The sequence below is a fragment of the Cyclopterus lumpus genome, chromosome 12 (genome assembly GCF_009769545.1).
Source record: "Cyclopterus lumpus isolate fCycLum1 chromosome 12, fCycLum1.pri, whole genome shotgun sequence".
In the NCBI taxonomy this organism is placed as follows: Eukaryota; Metazoa; Chordata; class Actinopteri; order Perciformes; family Cyclopteridae; genus Cyclopterus; species Cyclopterus lumpus.
In genome coordinates, this window is record NC_046977.1 from 19411514 (window position 1) to 19433257 (window position 21744).

At 44.1% G+C, this 21744-nt stretch overlaps 1 protein-coding gene across 1 annotated transcript in view; it reads left to right on the forward strand.

The window, feature by feature from the left end:
* slc27a6 (solute carrier family 27 member 6) overlaps nt 1-21273 on the forward strand; it is a 28462-nt gene extending 7189 nt beyond the window's left edge. Inside the window, exons 2-10 of the mRNA XM_034546296.1 lie at nt 921-1130; nt 2910-3068; nt 8198-8322; nt 10111-10305; nt 14394-14484; nt 14577-14775; nt 16273-16370; nt 16582-16712; nt 18883-21273. Coding sequence (XP_034402187.1) covers nt 921-1130; nt 2910-3068; nt 8198-8322; nt 10111-10305; nt 14394-14484; nt 14577-14775; nt 16273-16370; nt 16582-16712; nt 18883-19059 — 1385 coding nt within the window. The 3' untranslated portion in view covers nt 19060-21273. The remainder of the gene's footprint in view (nt 1-920; nt 1131-2909; nt 3069-8197; nt 8323-10110; nt 10306-14393; nt 14485-14576; nt 14776-16272; nt 16371-16581; nt 16713-18882) is intronic.
* The last annotated feature ends 471 nt before the right edge of the window (nt 21274-21744 follow it).

The following is a 21744-nucleotide window of genomic DNA, read 5'->3' on the forward strand; positions in this document are numbered from 1 at the left end:
GAGGATGAATGAAAGAGTCTCACAGCCAGAGGAAAGGAGCTGTTTTAAAGTCTGGTTGTATTGGCTGATACTTCTGTATCTCTCTCCAGATAGCAGCCGGTGAACAGGTTTTAATATATTTCAGCTCTTCTCAGGCTCCTCTTCTCATCAACATCATGATGATCACTAGATGGTATCAATGATGTTCTGGGTGGTTTTCATCACTGTTGTAGAGCCCCCCTGTCCTGGACCGTACACACCAGTTTGTTTTAATTTAATGTATCCTTCTTAAGTTTCCTTAAGAAATACAGCTGTTTATGAGCTTTCTTCACCAGGAAGGAGATGTGAGGATCATATCAGGTTGTTTGTGATGCTGATTCCCAGGAACTTAAAGCTGTTAACTTGCTCCACTGATGTCGACAGGGGTGTGTGTCTTTGACTCCTTATTTAAACTCAACAATCAGCCCCTTGGTTTTACTGACATTGAGCAGCAGGTTGTTCTCTGAGCTCCACTTTGAAGGTTGTTGATTTCCTCTCTATGAAGTCTCCTATTTCCTCCACAATAGCCTCAGTCACCACACTGCTGACTTCTTTTTTCATGTTGTGACGGTTGTAAGTGGTGTTGCGAGGGATTGTCTTCACACTGTAAGCCAATTTAGTTTTTTTCCATTGTATAGTCCAGTAAGGAGAGGAGAGCGGTGCTGGTGCTCCCATTGCAAAGAGTTAAATAAAATGCTCTCCTGAGATACACTACTTCTATGTTTCATAAACTGTTGACATACTATTTCCCCCTAAAGATCCGCTGTCACCCCCCTCCCCCCTTAGAAAGACAACAATGGGTCAATGCGGGCCGGGCGGGTCTGTAAGAGTAAAATAACAATGAAAAGCATATTAAAATTATCCGTGTAATTAAATATGGCTTTGCTGTCTCCATCTCCCAGATCTCGTGGAATGTCTGGACGGCATCCTCAGCAGCCTGCTGGAGGACAACATTCAGGTGTGGGCCATGAAGAGCCAGAGCGAGCACCCGCAGGTGCTCTCTCTGTTGGATAAGATCGATGCTGCCTCCGACCAGCCTGTGCCAGCGGTGTTGCGTGCCATCACCTCCCTCAAATCCCCCACCCTCTACATCTTTACCTCTGGAACAACTGGTGAGGGTGTTTTTTCTTTCTACTGCTCAGTGAGAACGCGACATTTGATATCATAGTGTTCTATTTTCAGTTTGTACCACTTATACTAATAATACCCTACTACAAATAAAATACTACAATAATTAGTGTGGCTGGCTGTGCATTATGTGTCATGGTAGCCACCATGTTCTGGTGATGGAGGGATAAATGTTTCCTTCTGACAGCACAGTGTCCTCCACATGTGTGCTGTATGAACCAATCAGATTACAGACCTAACCTCTGACAGTTTAGTTCCATCCTTGGGCGGTTACCATGAAACACAGCAAACATGGGCTGTACTCTCTTTATACTTTTATTTTCGGGCGGAAATCTCCATTTCTGGCAAGTAAAGCCAACGTGAAAGTGTCTTAAACTTGCATTCTCTCTACTGACCAGCAGCCTGTTAGCCATCTATCCATATGTGTAAGGACACACACATTGGGCACAGAATAGTAAATAGCAAATACAAATGTGTGTTTACAGCTTGTTCCTCTGCGTCCCAAAAAAACACAACAGAATTTTACAAGCCAATATGAAATTAATAGTTTAAATCATTAACCTTGATGGACACAATTTACCATAATTAATTAATTATCTTTTGCGCACATCTAATAACTTCTCTATTATTCCGGATACATTTAGCATCAGGAATGCCAGGGAACTAACTTTAGGCTGTTTCTTAGCAACACATCCACCTATCCACCCAACTAGCTGCTTGATAGCCGCCTGTATTTGTCATGTTGTGTTGGTAACCGGTTCCCGGAGGCCTCCTCCAGCTTCTCCCCTGTGCGATCCATCCTGTGTTCTGGGATCTTTGCCTCTTTGTTGGTTTGACTTAATGCCAAGAACATGAACACAGCGACCACTCTGCTTGAACAGGGACATTATGATGATAACGTGATGATTTTCTTTTTAGTATGGATTAATCCATACATCTTTAACTCATTTTAGTGTTTGAAATGTAAAATACACAGTTCAAAGACATGCAGGCTAGGTGTAGGTCTGATGAGCCTGTCTTTTTCCCAGTGCATGCTGGGATAGACTTTGTGACAAACAACAGCATTCGGAAAATGAGTTCAACCTCAGGGCTACCATATTTGTGAAACTTACTTTATGTATTTCTTTTTGACTTTTCTATTTCAATTTTGAAAGACTGTACATTTCAAATAAAGCGCAATATTTCAATGCTATGATCTCAGGGGTGGATTTCAATATTAAGTGTCCCTCATCAGCTTCCACGGTTTAAGAGCTGCAGGCACCATCAAGATAGATGTTGCTTTTGTCATGGTTTTTGATCGATGTCTCACTTCGAAATGAAAACCATGTCTTAGAAAATAGATGGCATTAATTTTCATATAAATCAGTCTGAATTTCCGTGAGATCAGGCTCTGTAGAAGGACAATAAAAGCTTGTTTCCACTGGACGTCATTCGTCCATCAAAACAGAACAGAACAGCACGGGACAGGACGGGACGGAACAGGCTCTCACTTCTGCTACTGTGACCTGAAAAGTGTCTTTAAATCAGAGCAAAGGAGGTCACACAGAGGGCGAGTGAGGGGAAACCCAGAGGACGACCGTACATGACTACAATTCAGTGTGCTTTCATCATTAATGGAGTCAGGAACCTTAAACGCAAGTGAGCGCAGCTTTGCATGACATTTTGTTGCGTCGTCATGCAGGTAGCACACGGCTATGTTGACATGTTTTCTTTTTCATTTTTAATATCATGTAATGCATAGTTCTGTGTTTTCATTTCCACAGGGCTCCCTAAGGCTGCAGTGATCACTCACCTCCAGAGCTTGAAGGCAGCAGCAGGGTTCTGGGCGTTTGGAGCTACTGAAGATGACGTGATGTACATCCCTCTGCCGCTTTACCACAGCGCAGCTTCCTTGATCGGTATCGGAGGAACCATAGAGCTGGGTAGGCCTTCGAATACGTCTGCATGACTGATTCTTATGGATTCACTGTCTACGTTTCTTTTTGTAGTAGCTTGTCAGATGAAATCTAAACATCTAGCAAACAGTGAATTAGGTCAGGGGTTGTTTCTATGACCAAGTTACAGGAGAACATTCCTGCCCACTGCCATTAGACTTCAGAAAGAAGAGGAGATAGGAGCTCAGTGTATCCTAAAACATCCCCCAATTTCAATTCAGTTTATTTTGTATAGCCCAATAACACAAATTACAAATTATCCTCAGAGGGCTTTACAATCTGTACACATACGACATCCCTGACCTTTGACCTCACATCGGATCAGGAAAAACTCCCCAAAAATAACCTTTCACAGGGAAAAAAGGGAAGAAACCTTCAGGAGAGCAACAGAGGAGGATCCCTCTCCCCGGATGGACAGAAGCAATAGATGTCATGTGTTCAGAATGAACAGCATTACAAAGTTACATAATAATAATAATAATAATAATAATAATCCATTTAATTTATATAGTGCTTTTCTAGATACTCAAAGACACTTTACATTATACACCGTAGACACAGCTACGGGGAGCAATGAAGGGTTAAGTGTCTTGCTCAAGGACACATCGACTAGGGCGGGGATTGAACTGCCAACCTCTTGATTGAAAGACGGGCATGCTAACCACTGACCCATAGTCGCCCCATAAACACATTACATGAATATGACAATGTATGAATGGACCTCCAATCCATGAAACAGGAGGAGGTAGAGAGGAGGGGGCGGGGCATCAGCAGGGCCAACGCGGGAGGCCGGCTCACCAGCATCAGACACCTCCAGGTCCAATGGACCCTATGAGACGTGAAGTCACAACGACTCCGGGGAGGAAGCAGAGTTAATAAGGTGCAATGGAGAGATGTAAATTCATCCATAAGGAGAGAGAGAAGAGCAGATAGGTGCTCAGTGTATCCTAAAACATCCCCCAGCAGCCTATAAGCCTATAGCAGCATATCAAGGGGCTGGACCAGGGCAAACCTGATTCAGCCCTAACTATAAGCACTATCAAACAGGAAAGTCTTAAGTCTATTCTTGAATGAGGTGACTGTGTCTGCCTCCAGGACTGAAAGTGGAAGCTGGTTCCATAAAAGAGGAGCTTGATAACTGAAGGCTCTGGCTCCCATCCTACTTTTTAGGACTCTAGGAACCACAAGTAGCCCCGCATTTAGTGAGCGCAGCTCTCTAGTGGGGCAATATGGTACTACAAGCTCCTTAAGATGGGCTGCACGGTGGTGTAGTGGCTAGCACTGTCGCCTCACAGCAAGAGGGCCGCGGGTTCAATTCCCGGTCGGAGCGGTCCTTCTGTGTGGAGTTTGCATGTTCTCCCCGTGGCAGCGTGGGTTCTCTCCGGGCTCTCCGGCTTCCTCCCACAGTCCAAAGACATGCTGCAGGTTAATTGATCTCTAAATGTCCCATAGGTGTGAATGTGAGAGTGAATGGTTGTATGTCCCTACATGTGCCCTCGATGGACTGGCGGCCTGTCCAGGGTGTCCCCTGCCTTCGCCCTATGTCAGCTGGGATAGGCTCCAGCGCCCCCGCGACCCTAATGAGGATAAGCGGTATTGAAAATGGATGGATGGATGGAAGCTCCTTAAGATATGATGGTGCATCACCAATCAAGGCTTTGTAGGTGAGAAGAATTTTAAATGTGATTCTTGATTTTACAGGGAGCCAGTGCAGAGCAGCTAATACAGGAGTCATGTGATCTCTTTTCTTAGTTTGTGTGAGTACACAAGCTGCAGCATTCTGGATCAACTGGAGGGACTTAAGAGACTTATTAGAGCAGCCTGATAATAAGGAGTTCAATTTCAATTCAGTTTATTTTGTATAGCCCAATATCACAAATTACAAATTTGCCTCAGAGGGCTTTACAATCTGTACACATACGACATCCCTGACCCTTGACCTCACATCGAATCAGGAAAAACTCCCCAAAAATAACCTTTGACAGGGAAAAAAAGGGAAGAAACCTTCAGGAGAGCAACAGAGGAGGATCCCTCTCCCCGGATGGACAGAAGCAATAGAGTTGTAGTAATCTAGTCTGGAAGTAACAAACGCGTGAACCAGCTTTTCTGCATCTTTTTGAGACCAGATGTGCCTGATTTTTGAAATGTTACGTAGATGAAAAAATGCAATCCTTGAGATTTGCTTAACGTGGGAGTTAAAGGACAAGACTCGGTCAAAGATGTTCACAATGGAACATATTGCACTTAGTTTCCTAGCTTTTAAATTGAATGGGAGATGACACTTTGATTGGTTTTATCATGATAAAAGTGGAATTGGCTGCAAAAACGCGTAATATCATTACATTTGCCAAAATGTGGATGCAGTTTATAAAAATCAGGGTTTTATGAGCGTTTGTTTTCACAGCACCCAAGCGGAATGAACCGCAAAAAACGCTGCTGTTCTCCTCGGCTCTCCCTCCTTACATATTGAATCGGACATACTTAATCGGCCTACTGCTGTCAAACGAGTCCAAAAGATTGGGACGATGATATGAAAACAAAACAAATTTGCACCAGCAATAAGTATTGCAGTCATGTGGATTATTGAGCTATATTAGTAAAGTAGGGCCACTTTACTAAAATATAGGGTTCCTTATGCGTATACAGCCATAATCTTGCCACACGATAGTTTCCATCATAATCTACTTTAAAATCTAAAACAGCCCAGCACCGGGATTCCGGCCCGGTACCAGAGGGCATTAAGCCTAACAACCTTTTGTTGGTCTTTGTTACATAATAGGGACTGGACTGCAGACAGTGTCCACTGAACAGTGTAACTGCCAAACAACAGTGTCCCCTTTGAGGACCCAATGTTCCACAACTAGTGGCCTAATTAGAGGCTTTAGAACAGGAAGTAGACACTGAAGACTATTATAGAGAATACTATTGTTTTTGGTCATGGTCGCTGTGTTTGCCTCTCCATAGAAGGTTCCACTGTGTGAACCTTCATATTTGGGTTCAGAGAACATTACAGGTAGAAACTGCTTGTTTCAGCAACTGATTTAGAATGCGTTGAAAGGTAATGTTGCAGTTATAACATGGTTTTGGAAACGCAGCAAATTCTAATTTAATCAGTTATCCTATTGATGACTCTTTGGCTTCTGCATTTGATCCAACTGCTACCAAAGTTGACAGTTCAACGTCCTTCACTGGCAGAGATAAACTTCGGACAGGTTGTGCTAACAAACCTTGGTGTCATGACAGATTTAGATGTCGACACATGGGGCTGGCGTTGACGGGACTCAAGTCGGCTTCTAAACTGCTTCGCTCAACTAGAGACTGAAGACGGTGTCCCTGATTTCATTTTGGGTGGAAAAGATTATAGAGTTTAAAAAAAAAAAAAAAATTGATAGAAGAACCATTACAAAGTCTAAGTCGGCCCGGTGACATGCAGCAGTGCTGTGCCTCTAAACACTGTCGTAGCAGAAACTCATGCTCAGAACTCTTGTAGCTACACTCTGCTCACCAGCTAACAGACACACTGTAGTGGCTGTTCAGAGTAAAAGAAAATGGAAGTAATCTCGGAGGTCTCCCACCAGTAATTAGCTCCTGAATGTAACTCCAGAATCTACGTCTCTCCCCCACAGCCGCGCCAACAGACGACATTGACCAAAAGCAGCATGTTATCCCCACGTGGCACCCAGTACGTCCCTTTGCAACTAGATACACAACAGTGATTGGCCTTTCTGAATCTAGGATATGTAAGGGATGTAGGTTTGTTAGCGGCCATTCTTTCTGCTGTTCTATCCACAAATGTGTATTTAGTAACCCCCAGACATTAGCTATTTGGTCTCTGAACAATACCAACCCCTTGCAACCAAGGCTATCCTTTTTAAAGATGTGGCTGTTTGGTACCAATGGCCAATACTTTTACAACTGAGACTTGTTTAAAGATGCATGTTGTATAGAAAATTAAAGTTATAGAACAAGCTAGCTAACCTCCAAATACGAGACTCTGTAGTACAGCTGTAGCTGGCTAGCCTTCAAATAAGCCTAAACACATGTTGGTGGTCTTGGTTCCATAATAAGAACAGGATTGTAGACAGTGTCCACTGAGTTAAACAAACTATTGGTGAGTGGAAGGAGTCAGAGGAGCAGCGGATGGACTCAATGATGGAGGTGTAGAAGTGCACCATCATGGTCTTTGGCAGGTTGAACCTCTTCAGCTGCCTCAAGAAGAACATCCTCTGCTGAGCCTTTTGGGTGATGGAGCTGATGTTCGGCTCCCATTTGAGGTCCTGGGTTATGATGGAGCCCAGGAAGCGACTCCACAGCGTTGACAGGCTGATGGGGCGGGCGGGGCTGCGGTCTTCTGAAAATCCACAACCATCTCCACTGTCTTTAGAGCATTGAGCTCTAAGTTCAGTCTGCACCAGGTCACCAGATGGTGAGTGTCCCACCCTCATCAGACTCATCCCCACCAGAGATGAGTCTGATGAGGGTGATGTCATCCGCGAACTTCAGGAGCTGGAGGGTCACCAGTTCCAGTCCATGTAGGAATCAAGCCACTTTGCCTCACTGCAGAGTTTCCCTTGAGCAAGCCCCCGAACCCACTGTAATCATCCTAAAGGATTGTTTAAATGCAGAGATTAAATTTCATTCCCTGCTGCGCACAATTGTGTGTGACATAAGTTGACTTATATTTTCGTTACATTTAAATACAGGTAACCAGGTTTCTAATCTGCTTTTTTACAAATATGCATGTGCAGGACAACAGCTCATTACACATACAACCCTGTGTTCAAAATGATTCCATCAAAAGTCCAAATGAAACTAATGCAAAGTAGCCCACCATAATTTTTTCCACTGCTAATTTGTCTTTTGAAAAATTCCCACTTTACATTCACACACTTTAGTGCCGTGAGTTATAGTTCCACTCTTCCGTTCTCTCAGTGCTGTTGGTGTGCTCCAACACAGACACCAAAAATACAAACTCAAATCAGGCAGCGTCTTCAGTATCTATATCCATCTATAAATATGATTTAAGCTTCTTATTTGCCTTTATAAACAAATGGAGTAGATCAAGCTGGCAGTTAGAATATCATAATGTAATGTCCTTGTTGTTTGTCCTATCACAGGTGCCACCTGCGTCTTGAAGAAGAAGTTCTCAGCCTCCCAGTTCTGGAATGACTGTCGAAAACATGACGTTACTGTTTTCCAGTATATCGGTGAGCTCTGCAGATACCTCTGCAACCAGCCCAAGGTAATCTAAGGGTTAAAAGGGTTAATGACCTCTTGCAATACAAACAGTATGCCTGTCTCTGCACAGGTCACACTGACGGCACCAAAAGGCTTGTTTTCTGGTTCATCTCAATGAAAATAAACGTTCTGGTTTCCTATGAAACCAATAAAGTAACTTTAGTAGTGGGCCCCATTCTGGTGACTTATCTTGCTTAGTTGCCTCCTTTCTGTGTGTTTGTTGAATATGACTTTGTAGTCAAGTTTAGAAAGTGCTTTGTCTTCTTTCTGATGGACTGACACCTACACCATTTATCTTTAAAGCATCTTCAAGTGTTCTTCTTTCCTCAGTTTACTATTCTATAGTTGCCGTATCTCAACAGGACTTGCCGACTGGTTATTGACATTTAACACCGGGCTAGGAAACACAACGACGGAGCGAGTGAGTTAGCGCCGAGCAATGGGGAAAAAGAAAAGGCATCGATGCTTTACACTCCTTTACAGTCAGGGCACTTGTGGATTCGTCAAGTAAAATTGTGCACAACTGTAGCAGAAAGACAAGCAGGGCCTTTGTTTTGTGATATTCACGTTCTCCCATTGGTGGACGTGCACACAGTGTGAGGGCAGAGCTCATCGCCAGACTCAAAGTCCCCTTTGTCCACTCTCCGTCTGTTGGCTGCGTGAGTGGAGAGCTGGCCAGGACTGTCCTCGCCACTGATTGGCAAATTAAAGACGTGGACACGCACGGCACATAAGCACTTTTTCACAAGGTCAATGTGAGTAACAATTACAGCCTGCATGCTGTCCTTATGCACCGTGAACGATGAGCATTCATGCCAAATACTGTGGAAGTCGTCAGAGGACACAAAATCAAATTCTTTATTAAGAATTGGGGCGTATTCTCTCATTGTCATTGATATAATATGTGACGACAGCAGCTGTTTGCACTTGTAAACATCATGTCAGGATTATAGCAGTTGAATTGGATGTGTCCTATCGTCAATATAATAGCACACGTGATATCACTGTGAAATGTGAATGAGGTTAGAACAGAGCCTCAGGAGAACGGCAGAAAGTTTGATTAATACGACAGCTTATGAAAACAAAAAGGAACTGTCCTTGTCCTGTTCCGCCATGGTTTAAGATTATTCCAGCTGTGTGTCATGACCACAGATTGCGTATAAGAGGTGAATGTAGTCATGGTGACGTCACCCATTGGTCTGTGAGTCATCTGTGAGTCATTTTCTCATAGACGTCTATACAACCAGAGGAGTCGCCCCCTGCTGGTCAGTAGAGAGAGTGCAGCTTTAAGACTCCTCCGCATGAGTTTCACTCTTCAGAACTGCTGTGACACGCCTCTTTTATTTGTTTACGGGGTCCCAAAAGACTTCTGCTAAGGATACGCTGTTGTATTTTCGCTTGTAGCTTCTCCGGCAAGCTTCTTCTTCTTCTTCTGTGTATCTGAGTAGTTGCTCAAGGTGTGTTGGCCGCCACCCGATGGTCAATCCACACAGGGCTGGATTGCCAACCAAGCAAATTCAGGCAACTGCCCCTCTGGTCCAGACCCTCAAAGGCCCCATGCTTATTGTATTTCATTTGGTGTGTTGTCAATTAATTGCAAATGCCTCGATGAGTTTGTGTGTTCCATTCATTTATGTGCTTGTTACACACATACACACACACACAACAGATTCTTTTTGTCTGAGCTGCAGCTTGAAAGCTCGTTGGCGAACGCCATTGAGAAACAATCACCTGTCACCCATGGGATCTACTTAGCTCACGTCATCTTGTCCCTCTCATCTTGTCCCACCAGACGGCGAAGGATCAGGTTCACAAGGTGCGGATGGGAGTCGGGAACGGGCTGCGGCAGGACGTGTGGCGGGAGTTCCATAGTCGCTTTGGGAACATTAAAATGTGCGAGGTGTACGGCTCCACCGAGGGAAACCTGTGTTTCATGAACCACATCGGCAGGATCGGAACCGTGGGCCGCTCCAACTTCTTCTACAGGGTGAGTCCTTGGTGACCTTGAAGGAATGCTCCGCCCACAAAATGACCGCTTGATCTCGATTACTCACCACCTTGAATGGTAAAGTATCCCTTCCAGGTGTGAGGTCTGCAGGATGTGACCAACAGACACAAATCTACCCAAATTAAATTAGGTCTGAGAGACGACTAAAGCGAATCCTTTTATTGCTTCACCAGAGAAATGTGATCAATATGTATATGATTAATAACACTATAATTGCTGTGACAAAGACTGTAACTCTTGCAGACAAAATATATATGTAACAAGTCCTGTCACAATCCCCGGGTTTCCCCCCCCCCCCCAGCACCAAGGAATGAGCACACGTCGTGTAAGGTTTGGCAATATTCTTTATTGTGATCCTGCTCTGCCGGTCCCCTGCTCCATCTGCAACACACCCTGATATAGGGTCCAAGACGCATTCCCCTATTCATCTATTGCAGCTGAGGCTAATTAAGCCTCTTCCCGGCACCTGTTCCCTGAGCCACTCCCCCGCTCCCCCCCTGCAGCTGAGCCTAACCACGCCCCAGCCACCACATACCTCCACCGCCCGACTTAGGCCAGGGTGCCATCCGGCCTAACCTACTCTGTGTCTGTTCTCTGGGTCCCGGAGAGATGGTCTTCACAAAGGAGCGAGGCCGGACTAGTAGATTTTGGGACCTCAGGCCCCAGCTCCTCTCTCTCAGATACCGCAGACACCAGAGAAACAGACTCCGCCTCCCTCCATGCTTTCAGAAGGTTGAGGTGGTAGAGCTGTGTAGCTCCGCCCCTGTCAGAACGCACCACCTCATAGTCAACATCCCCCACTCGCGTGTGACCATGAAGGGCCCTTGCCACTTGGCGCGGAGTTTAGAGCTGGAATAAGGAAGCAATACAAGTACCTTCTCTCCCGGTGCGAATTGTCTCAGCCTGGCCCCTCTGTCGTACAGGCGTTGTTGCCGTTCCTGGGCCTGGAGCAAATTCTCACGTGACATCCGACCCAGTGTGTGGAGCTTTGCTCGCAGGTCCACGACGTACTGGATCTCGTTTTTGCTGGTGCTTGGCCCCTCCTCCCAGTTTTCCTTAATCAGGTCGAGCACAGTGATTAAGTCTGCAGTGTCGGACGACCTCGCGTCGCCGCTGAGCACAGCGCAGATATCGCATGTCCCTGTCGGCCGTGAACGCACCCCCGCAGCCTGTCCCATTAACTTGTTAAACCCCGGCCAATCTGTTCCCAAGATTAGGGGGTGCGTAAGGTGGGAGCTAACCGCGACCTTTACACTATGCTTCCATCCATCATCGCCTGATGTGTACCCCCCTGGATTCTTACCGGAACGCGGTATGTCGCTCCTGGACCTGGGGAGGGTATTGGAGAGCCGGATCACCTGGTTGACCCCCCCAGCACCAAGGAATGAGCACACGTCGTGTAACGTTTGGCAATATTCTTTATTGTGATCCTGCTCTGCCGGTCCCCTGCTCCATCTGATATAGGGTCCAAGACGCATTCCCCTATTCATCTATTGCAGCTGAGGCTAATTAAGCCTCTTCCCTGCACCTGTTCCCTGAGCCACTCCCCCGCTCCCCCCCCTGCAGCTGAGCCTAACCACGCCCCAGCCACCACAATATAGCATACACAAAAAATATGATTTGTTATGACTGAATAATCATGGAACATGAATGGGTTTAAAGTGTACTTTTGACATGTATGCATTTATTCATCGTCAGTGGTGTTTTCAGGTGGACAGATGCAAAACCACATTATTTTACCATTTGACTATTTGGCATTTCTATTTGACATTTTACACACAGTTTAACACGGGTGATAATCCAACAGCACTTATAAACCTGATGTTAGATTGCGCAATTCCCCATTTTGAATGCTGTCAGTTTGGGTAGCTTGCCTTTCTTTTTGCCGCATTATGCTTCTGCTTTTCTGTTTGGTAATCCTCTCAGGAAGATGATTAAGACCCTGAAAGGCTGTTCTTGACCTGGTACCACCCCCTTCTTAGTGTCTACAATGACAAGCCAACGGGGGAACTTTACCCCCAAAGGACTCATCGCCTCTGTGCATTATGTGTGCTGTGTTTGCTGACATCTCACATTCACACTCCAGAGTTGCTTATCAGGCACATCTTGTGGCAGAGGGGTTGTGCAAAGCTTGGTCACTAAATTAGTGCACATGGTGCGCTAAGTAAACTGTAGTGGGGGGGGCAGCTTAGAGGAGATCTGTCAGGTCCTGTATTGTAGTCCTCCATCAGAGGGGTCGTTGAGGGGTCAACCAGCTGATTGTTCTCTACATGGCGTGAGGGGCATGTCATCAACACCTGTGGTACTCCAATTTAACAATGATTGACTTTTTGAAGCATAACATCCTAATTTCAGTGTTGATACAATATAATGAAGTCCTATTACTTCAACTGTACCACTGGAGAATTGATCAAAATGAACAAAGATCTCTCCAAAATAGCACACAAAGACACAAAACTCTAGGAACACCAGAAGGATCTTGGCTGTGATTTGGTGTCAGAAACTTTTGCCATTTGGAGATTTCTGTAAGAATTTCATTGTTCAGCAATTGATAGGGAGGCACTCAGAAAGCCCCTTATTGTCTATACACACAGGGAAGCCATACCTCCTCTGAATGTCCTCGGCCTCTAGTTTGTGGTTGTAAAGGTAAAGGTGTTCCATGAGGCTGTGATTATCCTAGAGGTCACAACAGGTCATTCACCACAGTGACGTCAAGTTTTTACTCACTCCAATAAAATGGCTACATTGGAGACTAACATCATCACACAGGAATATAATTGGGCTTGTTAAATCCACAAGAGCCTCCCATACCCTGTTGTCCCGGGTTTGTGCAGAAATATTTAAAAATACCACTTTTAGATAAGGCGTTTATACACATTTATGCTGCATGCAAAAACAAAAAGGATGATTTTGGTCCTAAACTGATGTGGTTATCATAAGGATTTTCATTTACATATCTTGAGGTGAGCGGTCAAGGGGATATGGCTGTATCAAAATGTAGCCTAACATTGTAGCGTGATGGTTTCTAGTTTAATTTGACACCAGTACGTTCGCCTCGCTCTGAAGGCCTCCGACCAGCGGCGAAGTTGCTGGGAATAAACGCATCACAAATGACCAACAAATGCAATTTGTCTTCTTTTGTTCATCTGTATGTTATCATAGGACAGTGTGTACAATACAGAAGAAAACCCAGCTTACAGCAGCTCATGTATGGTAATTATATATTTAATGCAAGACAATAACATGTTTATTTTGTGGTCAATATAACCATTTTATGCGATGCAATTGATGGTGTGTAATATAAAGTAAGATGAACTCATTCTTAATAATCACAATAAAGTTCAATTGTTTGGAATATCTTGTGGTGAACAATTGAACAGAAGGCCCTTCTCGTATGGAAGGAGTGTGTCGGGCATGAAGAGTCTTATGAGTGATGAGTTGTAGGCCCTGAGCTCACCAGGCTGAGGCCGGTATTAGCCTCGCTCATGCTGGTCTGCGGAGCCGTTCATCACTTATATCAGAGTGGTTACATGTGTTGAGCTGTAATCTCCGACCTCAGCTATTCATAGATCTGGCTCCTGTTGCTCACAGACCGTTATAACATCTAGTTCTAAGAGTGAGGTTATAAAACATGATTTCAGGACACATGCAGAGCCTTGCCGAGGCTTTCAGCCACCCTTGATGTCCTATTTGGTTTCATTACAACCTGGAATTAAAATGTAATGGACCGACACAAAAATGAAAAGAAAGTGGTGTGTGCATAGTATCTTTTAAAAAAAAATACAACTTTAAAAAAAAGAATATTCAGGAAGATTAACGCCAGCTCCCTTGACCAAGAGGTGATCAGAGGCCACATTCTATATGCTTCTATAAATCTGGACCAATATTGGAATGGTGTCATAATGAGGTAATGACCTTTCCTTCTCTTAAAGGTTCCTGGATGAGATGTAACAAAACACCATTTGTTCAAGTATGAAAAGTATCTGATTGAGGTTTATTTTTGGGTGATTGTTCCATCCATCACTTTAGATGTAATTCAATGATATGTTCTCCTTGATTGTGTGCAGCTCCTGTTCAAGTACGATCTGGTAAAGTACGACATGGTGAAGGATGAACCAGTGACCGATCCGTATGGCTTCTATCAGCGAGTGGAAAAGGGTGAGAGCAAAACGTCTGTCCTCCAAGGTTTGTATTTCTTTTGAAATGAACCTGAACAACTCCTTTGTATTGACTCTCTGTCCTTCTTCTAGGTGAAACTGGGCTTCTGCTGTCCAAGGTGAGCACCATGAGCCCGTTCTTTGGCTACGCTGGCAGCAAGCAGCTGACCGAAAGGAAGCTGAAGAGAAACGTGTTTGTGAAGGGAGACGCCTACTTCAACACGGGCGACCTCATGGCTGAAGACCAGGAGGGCTTCATCTGCTTCAGAGACCGAGTGGGAGACACCTTCAGGTACAGTAGGACCAGATGTTTCGAGATGTCTTCTCTGCTGGTACGAAACGAACACTGAGACCTTTTGAAGAATGAAGATGTCCTAGTCTTTTATTGGTCTTTAAAGGAATGGGGACAACCCTTTTTTAAATTGCTCCAGAATTGAGAATTGAGTGAGAAGAGCACTGTTGGTGTTTTGTTTGAGTAGAAAGCTGAAAAAGCTAAAGCAGGCGGCAACCTCCGTTTCTGAAAAGTGCATCCAAAGCTTCATGTGTTAAAGCTGCATTCTCTCTACTGACCACCAGGGGGCGACTCCTCTGGTTGTATAGAAGTCTATGCTTCATGTGTTAAAGCTGCATTCACTCTAGTGACCATCAGGGGGTGACTCCTCTGGTTGTATAGAAGTCTATGCTTCATGTGTTAAAGCTGCATTCTCTCTACTGACCACCAGGGGGCGACTCCTCTGGTTGTATAGAAGTCTATGCTTCATGTGTTAAAGCTGCATTCTCTCTAGTGACCATCAGGGGGTGACTCCTCTGGTTGTATAGAAGTCTATGCTTCATGTGTTAAAGCTGCATTCTCTCTACTGACCACCAGGGGGCGACTCCTCTGGTTGTATAGAAGTCTATGCTTCATGTGTTAAAGCTGCATTCTCTCTACTGACCACCAGGGGGCGACTCCTCTGGTTGTATAGAAGTCTATGCTTCATGTGTTAAAGCTGCATTCTCTCTCCTAACCACCAGGGGGCGACTCCTCTGGTTGTATAGAAGTCTATGCTTCATGTGTTAAAGCTGCATTCTGACCTCTGATCACCAGGGGGCAACTCCTCTGGTTGTATAGAAGTCTATGCTTCATGTGTTAAAGCTGCATTCTGACCTCTGATCACCAGGGGGCAACTCCTCTGGTTGTATAGAAGTCTATGCTTCATGTGTTAAAGCTGCATTCTCTCTAGTGACCATCAGGGGGCGACTCCTCTGGTTGTATAGAAGTCTATGCTTCATGTGTTAAAGCTGAATTCTGTGCTACCAGAGATGTATATGGCTTCAATAAATACATACTTTAACTTTTAGAACATCCCGGTATTTTTTGCATACTGCATTTGAGACACTGTATTAAGACATACTAACAACAATTTCTGGCATACTAAGTGGTGTGGTATTATGAGTACTGGAGAGCACAGGTAATTTCCCGGTCAATAAAGCATGCAGGCAGACTTTAGAGAGGGAACACATGCTGGTCTTTAATGCCGTATACATCTGTGGTAGCACAGTCAGCATCCCCTGCTCTATGGTCTATTTGACTCTGTATGGAACAGAATTTACTAAATGAACATCATGCTGTATTGAAGACTTGAAACTAGAGATTGAGACCATAAACTCATGTTTACAATGTTTACCGAGGGAATAAATCAAGAGACACATGCTGGTCTTTGTTGAATATTTGGCTGTTAAAAACAATAGAAGTTTCAGTTTAATATTCAGGGTCTATTTTGTAATCATCCTGTTTCCCTTATTTCAGGTGGAAGGGTGAGAATGTAGCAACGACGGAGGTAACGGAGACTCTCGGGCTGGTGGATTTCATCCAGGAAGTCAATGTGTATGGAGTGGAAGTGCAAGGTATGTTAAAGACTCGTCTGTGATTGCATGTCCGCCTCTGCCTCTGCAAACTTCCAGTACAGAGGTTTTCACAATAGTATAAATATATAATAACTTTATTGCTCCAGTCATTTGCAGCTAAGTGAGCCGTGCTGTTTCTAGTACGGGTCCTGATGATAATGACCGACCCAGAGCTGGAGAGCGATGACATTGAACCGTTTTGTCCACACAGGGCACGAGGGCAGAGCGGGTATGGCCGCCGTGATTGCAAGACCGGGCCTTGTGTTGGATGGGAGGAAGCTGTTCGAGCATGTGACGAGGGACATCCCGGCATACGCTCGCCCGCTGTTCATAAGGCTTCAGGTAACGAGCAGGTCACTGGACCTGTATCTGGGTCAGGGCGATGAGTGTTCTCCATCATAGGGACTGTCGTGGGTTTACATTCATTCTAAACGGAACACCTGGAAAAGAGGCTTGTCAGACCCCAGGTAAGTGGTCAGGTGACTCCAGTGGTGGAGTAAAATGTACGTGATTTCCCTCTGTAGTCGTGGAGTAGAAGTATAAAGTAGCACAGTATGGGAATACTCAAGTAAAGTACAGAGGCCAGCTTGCTACTGTAGAACAAAGACACACGTTTTCATTGGCTCGTACAGCTCAACCTACAGATCTGTCAACCCTCTGCCTATTTCACGAAAGTACATTCCTTCCATGATACGCACGTCTTAAACCAACTCAGATATTTGAGGAATTCTGCCCTCACAACTGGAGCACTTTGGTTTAACTGAGGATGTGAATGCAGTCCGTTCACGCTGCACTGGCAGCAGCATGTCATGTGCTTAGTTGGTTTGTGTGTACCGCCATCTAGTGTCCATTAGGCGCCACTGCCACGCCTCAGAGGAATTGTGAATGATGCCAAATGAATGCAATGAACACTGAGGTGGGACAGTGCAGTTCTGGCTCAACAGATTTTTTTATTAATTTATTTCTTGTTATTGAACTCACAATGCCTTCAAATTGGATACAAAAATTGTCCTCCACATTCACAATCTTCTGGATCAGTGTATTCATAAATGAGTGATTGTGAACCATACAGTACAAACAAGAGCGAGATCAATCAAGGTTCACGTTAGTGAGATTTATAAGTCGAGTAAAGCATGGACGGACTTCTGATGGGGAGGAAAAGATGACGAGAGGCTCATCAAGCAAACGCATCCCTCAAATCCAAAGTGTGAAGAAGCCGGTCCTCCTCCTAAGTTCAACGTTAGAGTAGCAAGAGTATCCACATCTGATGTTATCAGCGGTTATTACTACCATTGTCGTGCTTCAGACGGCCCCTTCCACGTTGTGAATGTGACACTTGATGATGTGAGTGGAAACAAGACAACTTTAGGTTGAGGCAACCAAAACGGCGCGTTTAAAGGAGGAGGATCAGGCTTCGGGTTGAGAGAAGTACGCCTGTTTGGTACGGAACAAAAGAACAATGAAGTCAACTCTGACTTCAAAGTCTCCTGGGTGAATGTCCTGTGTTCTGTTGACCTGTCCATCAGCCCTGACTTCCTGCCTCTGTGGACTTTGTAACTCTTTATGTTATGTCACATTACTTCCTCCTCTGCTCCCATACTAATTATCACGGCCAGTAAGGTTTGGTTCCTTTATTTTTTTGTTGGTATCCAGTGATTAGCCGTGTAAATAGATGATAACATCCTTGAGAACCGAGGTCTTCTAACCCATATCTAATATCTGCTGGGGAACTTTAGTGTGTTTTGTTTAACTAGCCTTCTTTATTTAAGCAGTGAGTAATGGGCAATTCATGCTCTATGGCAAAGTGAAGGGAAGGTTCTGGACATCTTTGTGAAAAGGCTCCTGGGACCTCCTCCTATCTGAAATCCTAACTATAACTGTATATGAGATATGTACGTTTAGAATACACACCAGACTGCCTTTATCTTTGATTACAACGTTAGACCCTTCGAGATAGACATACCGTAATATCAACGGCTCTCACTTGTCACTGTCTAGATTGACGTCATGGACTCCGAAAAAACAACTTAAACTTGAATTCAGTCGTCCCATACATGCAATTTGACGTCTGCATTGAACCCATCCCAACATGAGGAGCAGTAAGCTGCTCAAAAGAGCCGGGGGAGCAACTCGGGGTTCAGTGTCTCACTTAAAAAAACTGTGGTCAACGGACCCACCTGCTCCTTCCCCCTTTTTTATTTTAAATGTCCCAGGAGTTGGAGGCACTAATTGTGGAGGAGCAGAAACCCTACCTCTGTTTTATTAATTATTGTATGGGTACCAATATCAACCGAAAGTCAGTTGTTTTCCACTGAGCTTAAACAATTAACCAGTTGTGAAATTTGTTGCTGATCAATATTTTTTTTCAACTAATCATGTGCACAGCTGTACAATAAGTTGGCAATGATAAATCACCTGTGCACTGTAGATCTCAAGTAAAATTCCAAACATCAGACAGTTCGTGCTCAATATAAAATGTATTGAAATGATCGTGGTTGTATTTTCTCCTCAGGAGGTCATGGAAATGACGAGCACCTTCAAGCAGCAGAAGTTCCAGCTGGTGCAGAGCGGCTTCAACCCCTCTACGATCTCTGACCCCCTCTATGTGCTGGACTACCAGCAGGAGAGCTACATTCCGCTCACGGACAGCATCTACCGGAGCATCCTCGCCGGAGAACGCAAGCTGTAGAACCCCGAATGCGGACGTGATGACACAGCTGGAGACGAAGCACAGAAGTTGAACACAGAACTTGTAGCAGCACATCGATGGAAACCAGTGAGCCCACAATCATGAACAGAGATGAACTGATATGAACTGACGTACAGAGACGTAGACGGACAGAGATGTACAGATATACAGACATACAGATGTACAGACGTACAGAGACGTAGACGGACAGAGATGTACAGACATACAGACATACAGATGTACAGACGTACAGAGACGTAGACGGACAGAGATGTACAGACATACAGACATACAGATGTACAGACGTACAGAGACGTAGACGGACAGAGATGGACAGACGTACAGATGGACAGACGTACAGATGGACAGACGTACAGATGGACAGACGTACAGACGGACAGATGGACAGACGTACAGATGGACAGATGGACAGACGTACAGACGTACAGACGGACAGACGGACAGACGTACAGACGTACAGACGTACAGACGTACAGATGGACAGACGTACAGACGGACAGATGGACAGACGTACAGATGGACAGACGTACGGACAGACGTACAGACGGACAGATGGACAGATGGACAGACGGACAGATGGACAGACGTACAGACGGACAGACGTACAGACGTACAGACGGACAGACGTACAGACGTACAGACGTACAGACGGACAGACGGACAGACGGACAGACGTACAGACGTACAGACGGACAGACGTACAGACGTACAGACGTACAGACGGACAGACGGACAGACGTACAGACGTACAGACGTACAGACGGACAGACGGACAGAGACGGACAGACGGACAGACGGACAGACGGACAGACGGACAGACGGACAGACGTACAGACGGACAGACGGACAGACGTACAGACGTACAGACGTACAGACGTACAGACGGACAGACGTACAGACCTACAGAGACCTACAGAGACGTACAGAGATGAACAAAGACGTCCAGAGATGGACAGATGTCGTCTAGTTAGTAGATGAGAGGAACAGGATGAGTTGATCACACACACTTTGTTAAGCAAATCATCCGATAAACAATATGAACCTGAACGCATCACTGTGAAACAACTACTCACACCTTCGACTGAAACGGTGTGTTGGTTATGGAAGCCCTCCATTTGTCATTTGATGAAAGCATTGCAAAATGTATATATCAATTAGAAATATTTGACCAATGTGTTAATGATAAGCTTTTGTTATTAAGTTTGGGAGGTTGGTTTAAAATATGTCTTTTAAGTATTTTCAGCTGTAAATTAAAGATTAATATTCGGGTTATTATTTAGAATTAAAGTATGTAATAGTTTTACTCAGATTTGGGCTAAATTAATAGTTGGGTTATTGTTAATATTATTATTAATAATATTCCGTAATATATCAATTGTTTTTAATGGTCTTTCTGTATGGATTAAGAGGGTAAATTGTCATTTTATGATTCCCATAAAATCCATTTAAAGTGCCTTAATTATATCCATACTAAAGAATACATTGATGGAATTTTGAGGTCCAAAATTTCATTTTAATAAGGAAGATTCAGGAATGTGGTTTATAATTTACAAAAAAATTAATGGTTCACAGATGCTTTTGCTACTTTACTGACAGTTATCAAATTGTTTAAAATGTATTTGTGGACCTGTCAACAAAGTCGACATATTTATCCAGAGATGTTTTTTCTTTCACTGATTTTACTTATTTAGCAAATTCCCAAGTGACGTTGACCATTCATATTATTTCTGAAACAAAAGTAGACTTGTATATTGTCTTCACTGAGATATCTTGAATATTAAGAGCTCAAAAGTGCCCAGACATTCGGCCATATCAAATGTTTTCTTTTAATTCTGTGAATGTTTTGATTCCACAATTTATTTATTCATTTTAATTTCTATTTCTTTCTTGTCTTTACGTTTTATTTGATTGTATATGTGCTGCTAAATATATTGACAGACATTCATGCTTGGGAAACCTTTCTAGGTGAAATGAAATGAGTGTGTTTACTGTTGGGTGAAAAGGCCATTCACATGGAAAAGGTCTTAACTGCAGCGTATCGATAGATGCAGGATCAGGGGAGGGCTGGGATTTGAACCATCGACCACAATAAGCTTTAGAGTGTCAGCGAAGTTCTGCTCACGTATTTAATTCCGGTATATCACCAGAGATAATATTTGTAATGTTCTCGTAAATAAACACACAAAACAGTGACTGAATGGAGGCACTTTATTTATTGAATACAGGATGACAACCTGATTTACACTTCCAGCTGGGGTTGGTAATCTTGAGAAACTAGCCCAAATATTCTAGATTTTGAAAGTGATCCAACTTCAAAACCCGGTCCAGTGTTTCCAACCCTTTTTTTTTTTTTTTTTAAGGTAGGCTACAGCATTAGCTCCAAACGCTGCTAAATCTGGCAAGAAAGTATCCAAGTAAGGCCACTCCTCCAAATGTTTCATATATGTTTCATACAGGCTGGCCGGCTGGCTGGCTGGCTGGCAGGCTGGCTGGCTGGCTGTTAGAGTTTAGAGCATGTGTTTTCAATTTGCATTAAAGAATGTACGCCCTATGAATGTAATTACTGTAGCTAACAGAAGAAGAGTAATACGTTGTTGTTTTACTTATTCTATACCGTTCACCCTGAGGACAAGAGGTCAACAGGTTTAATGTGCAGGCACAAAA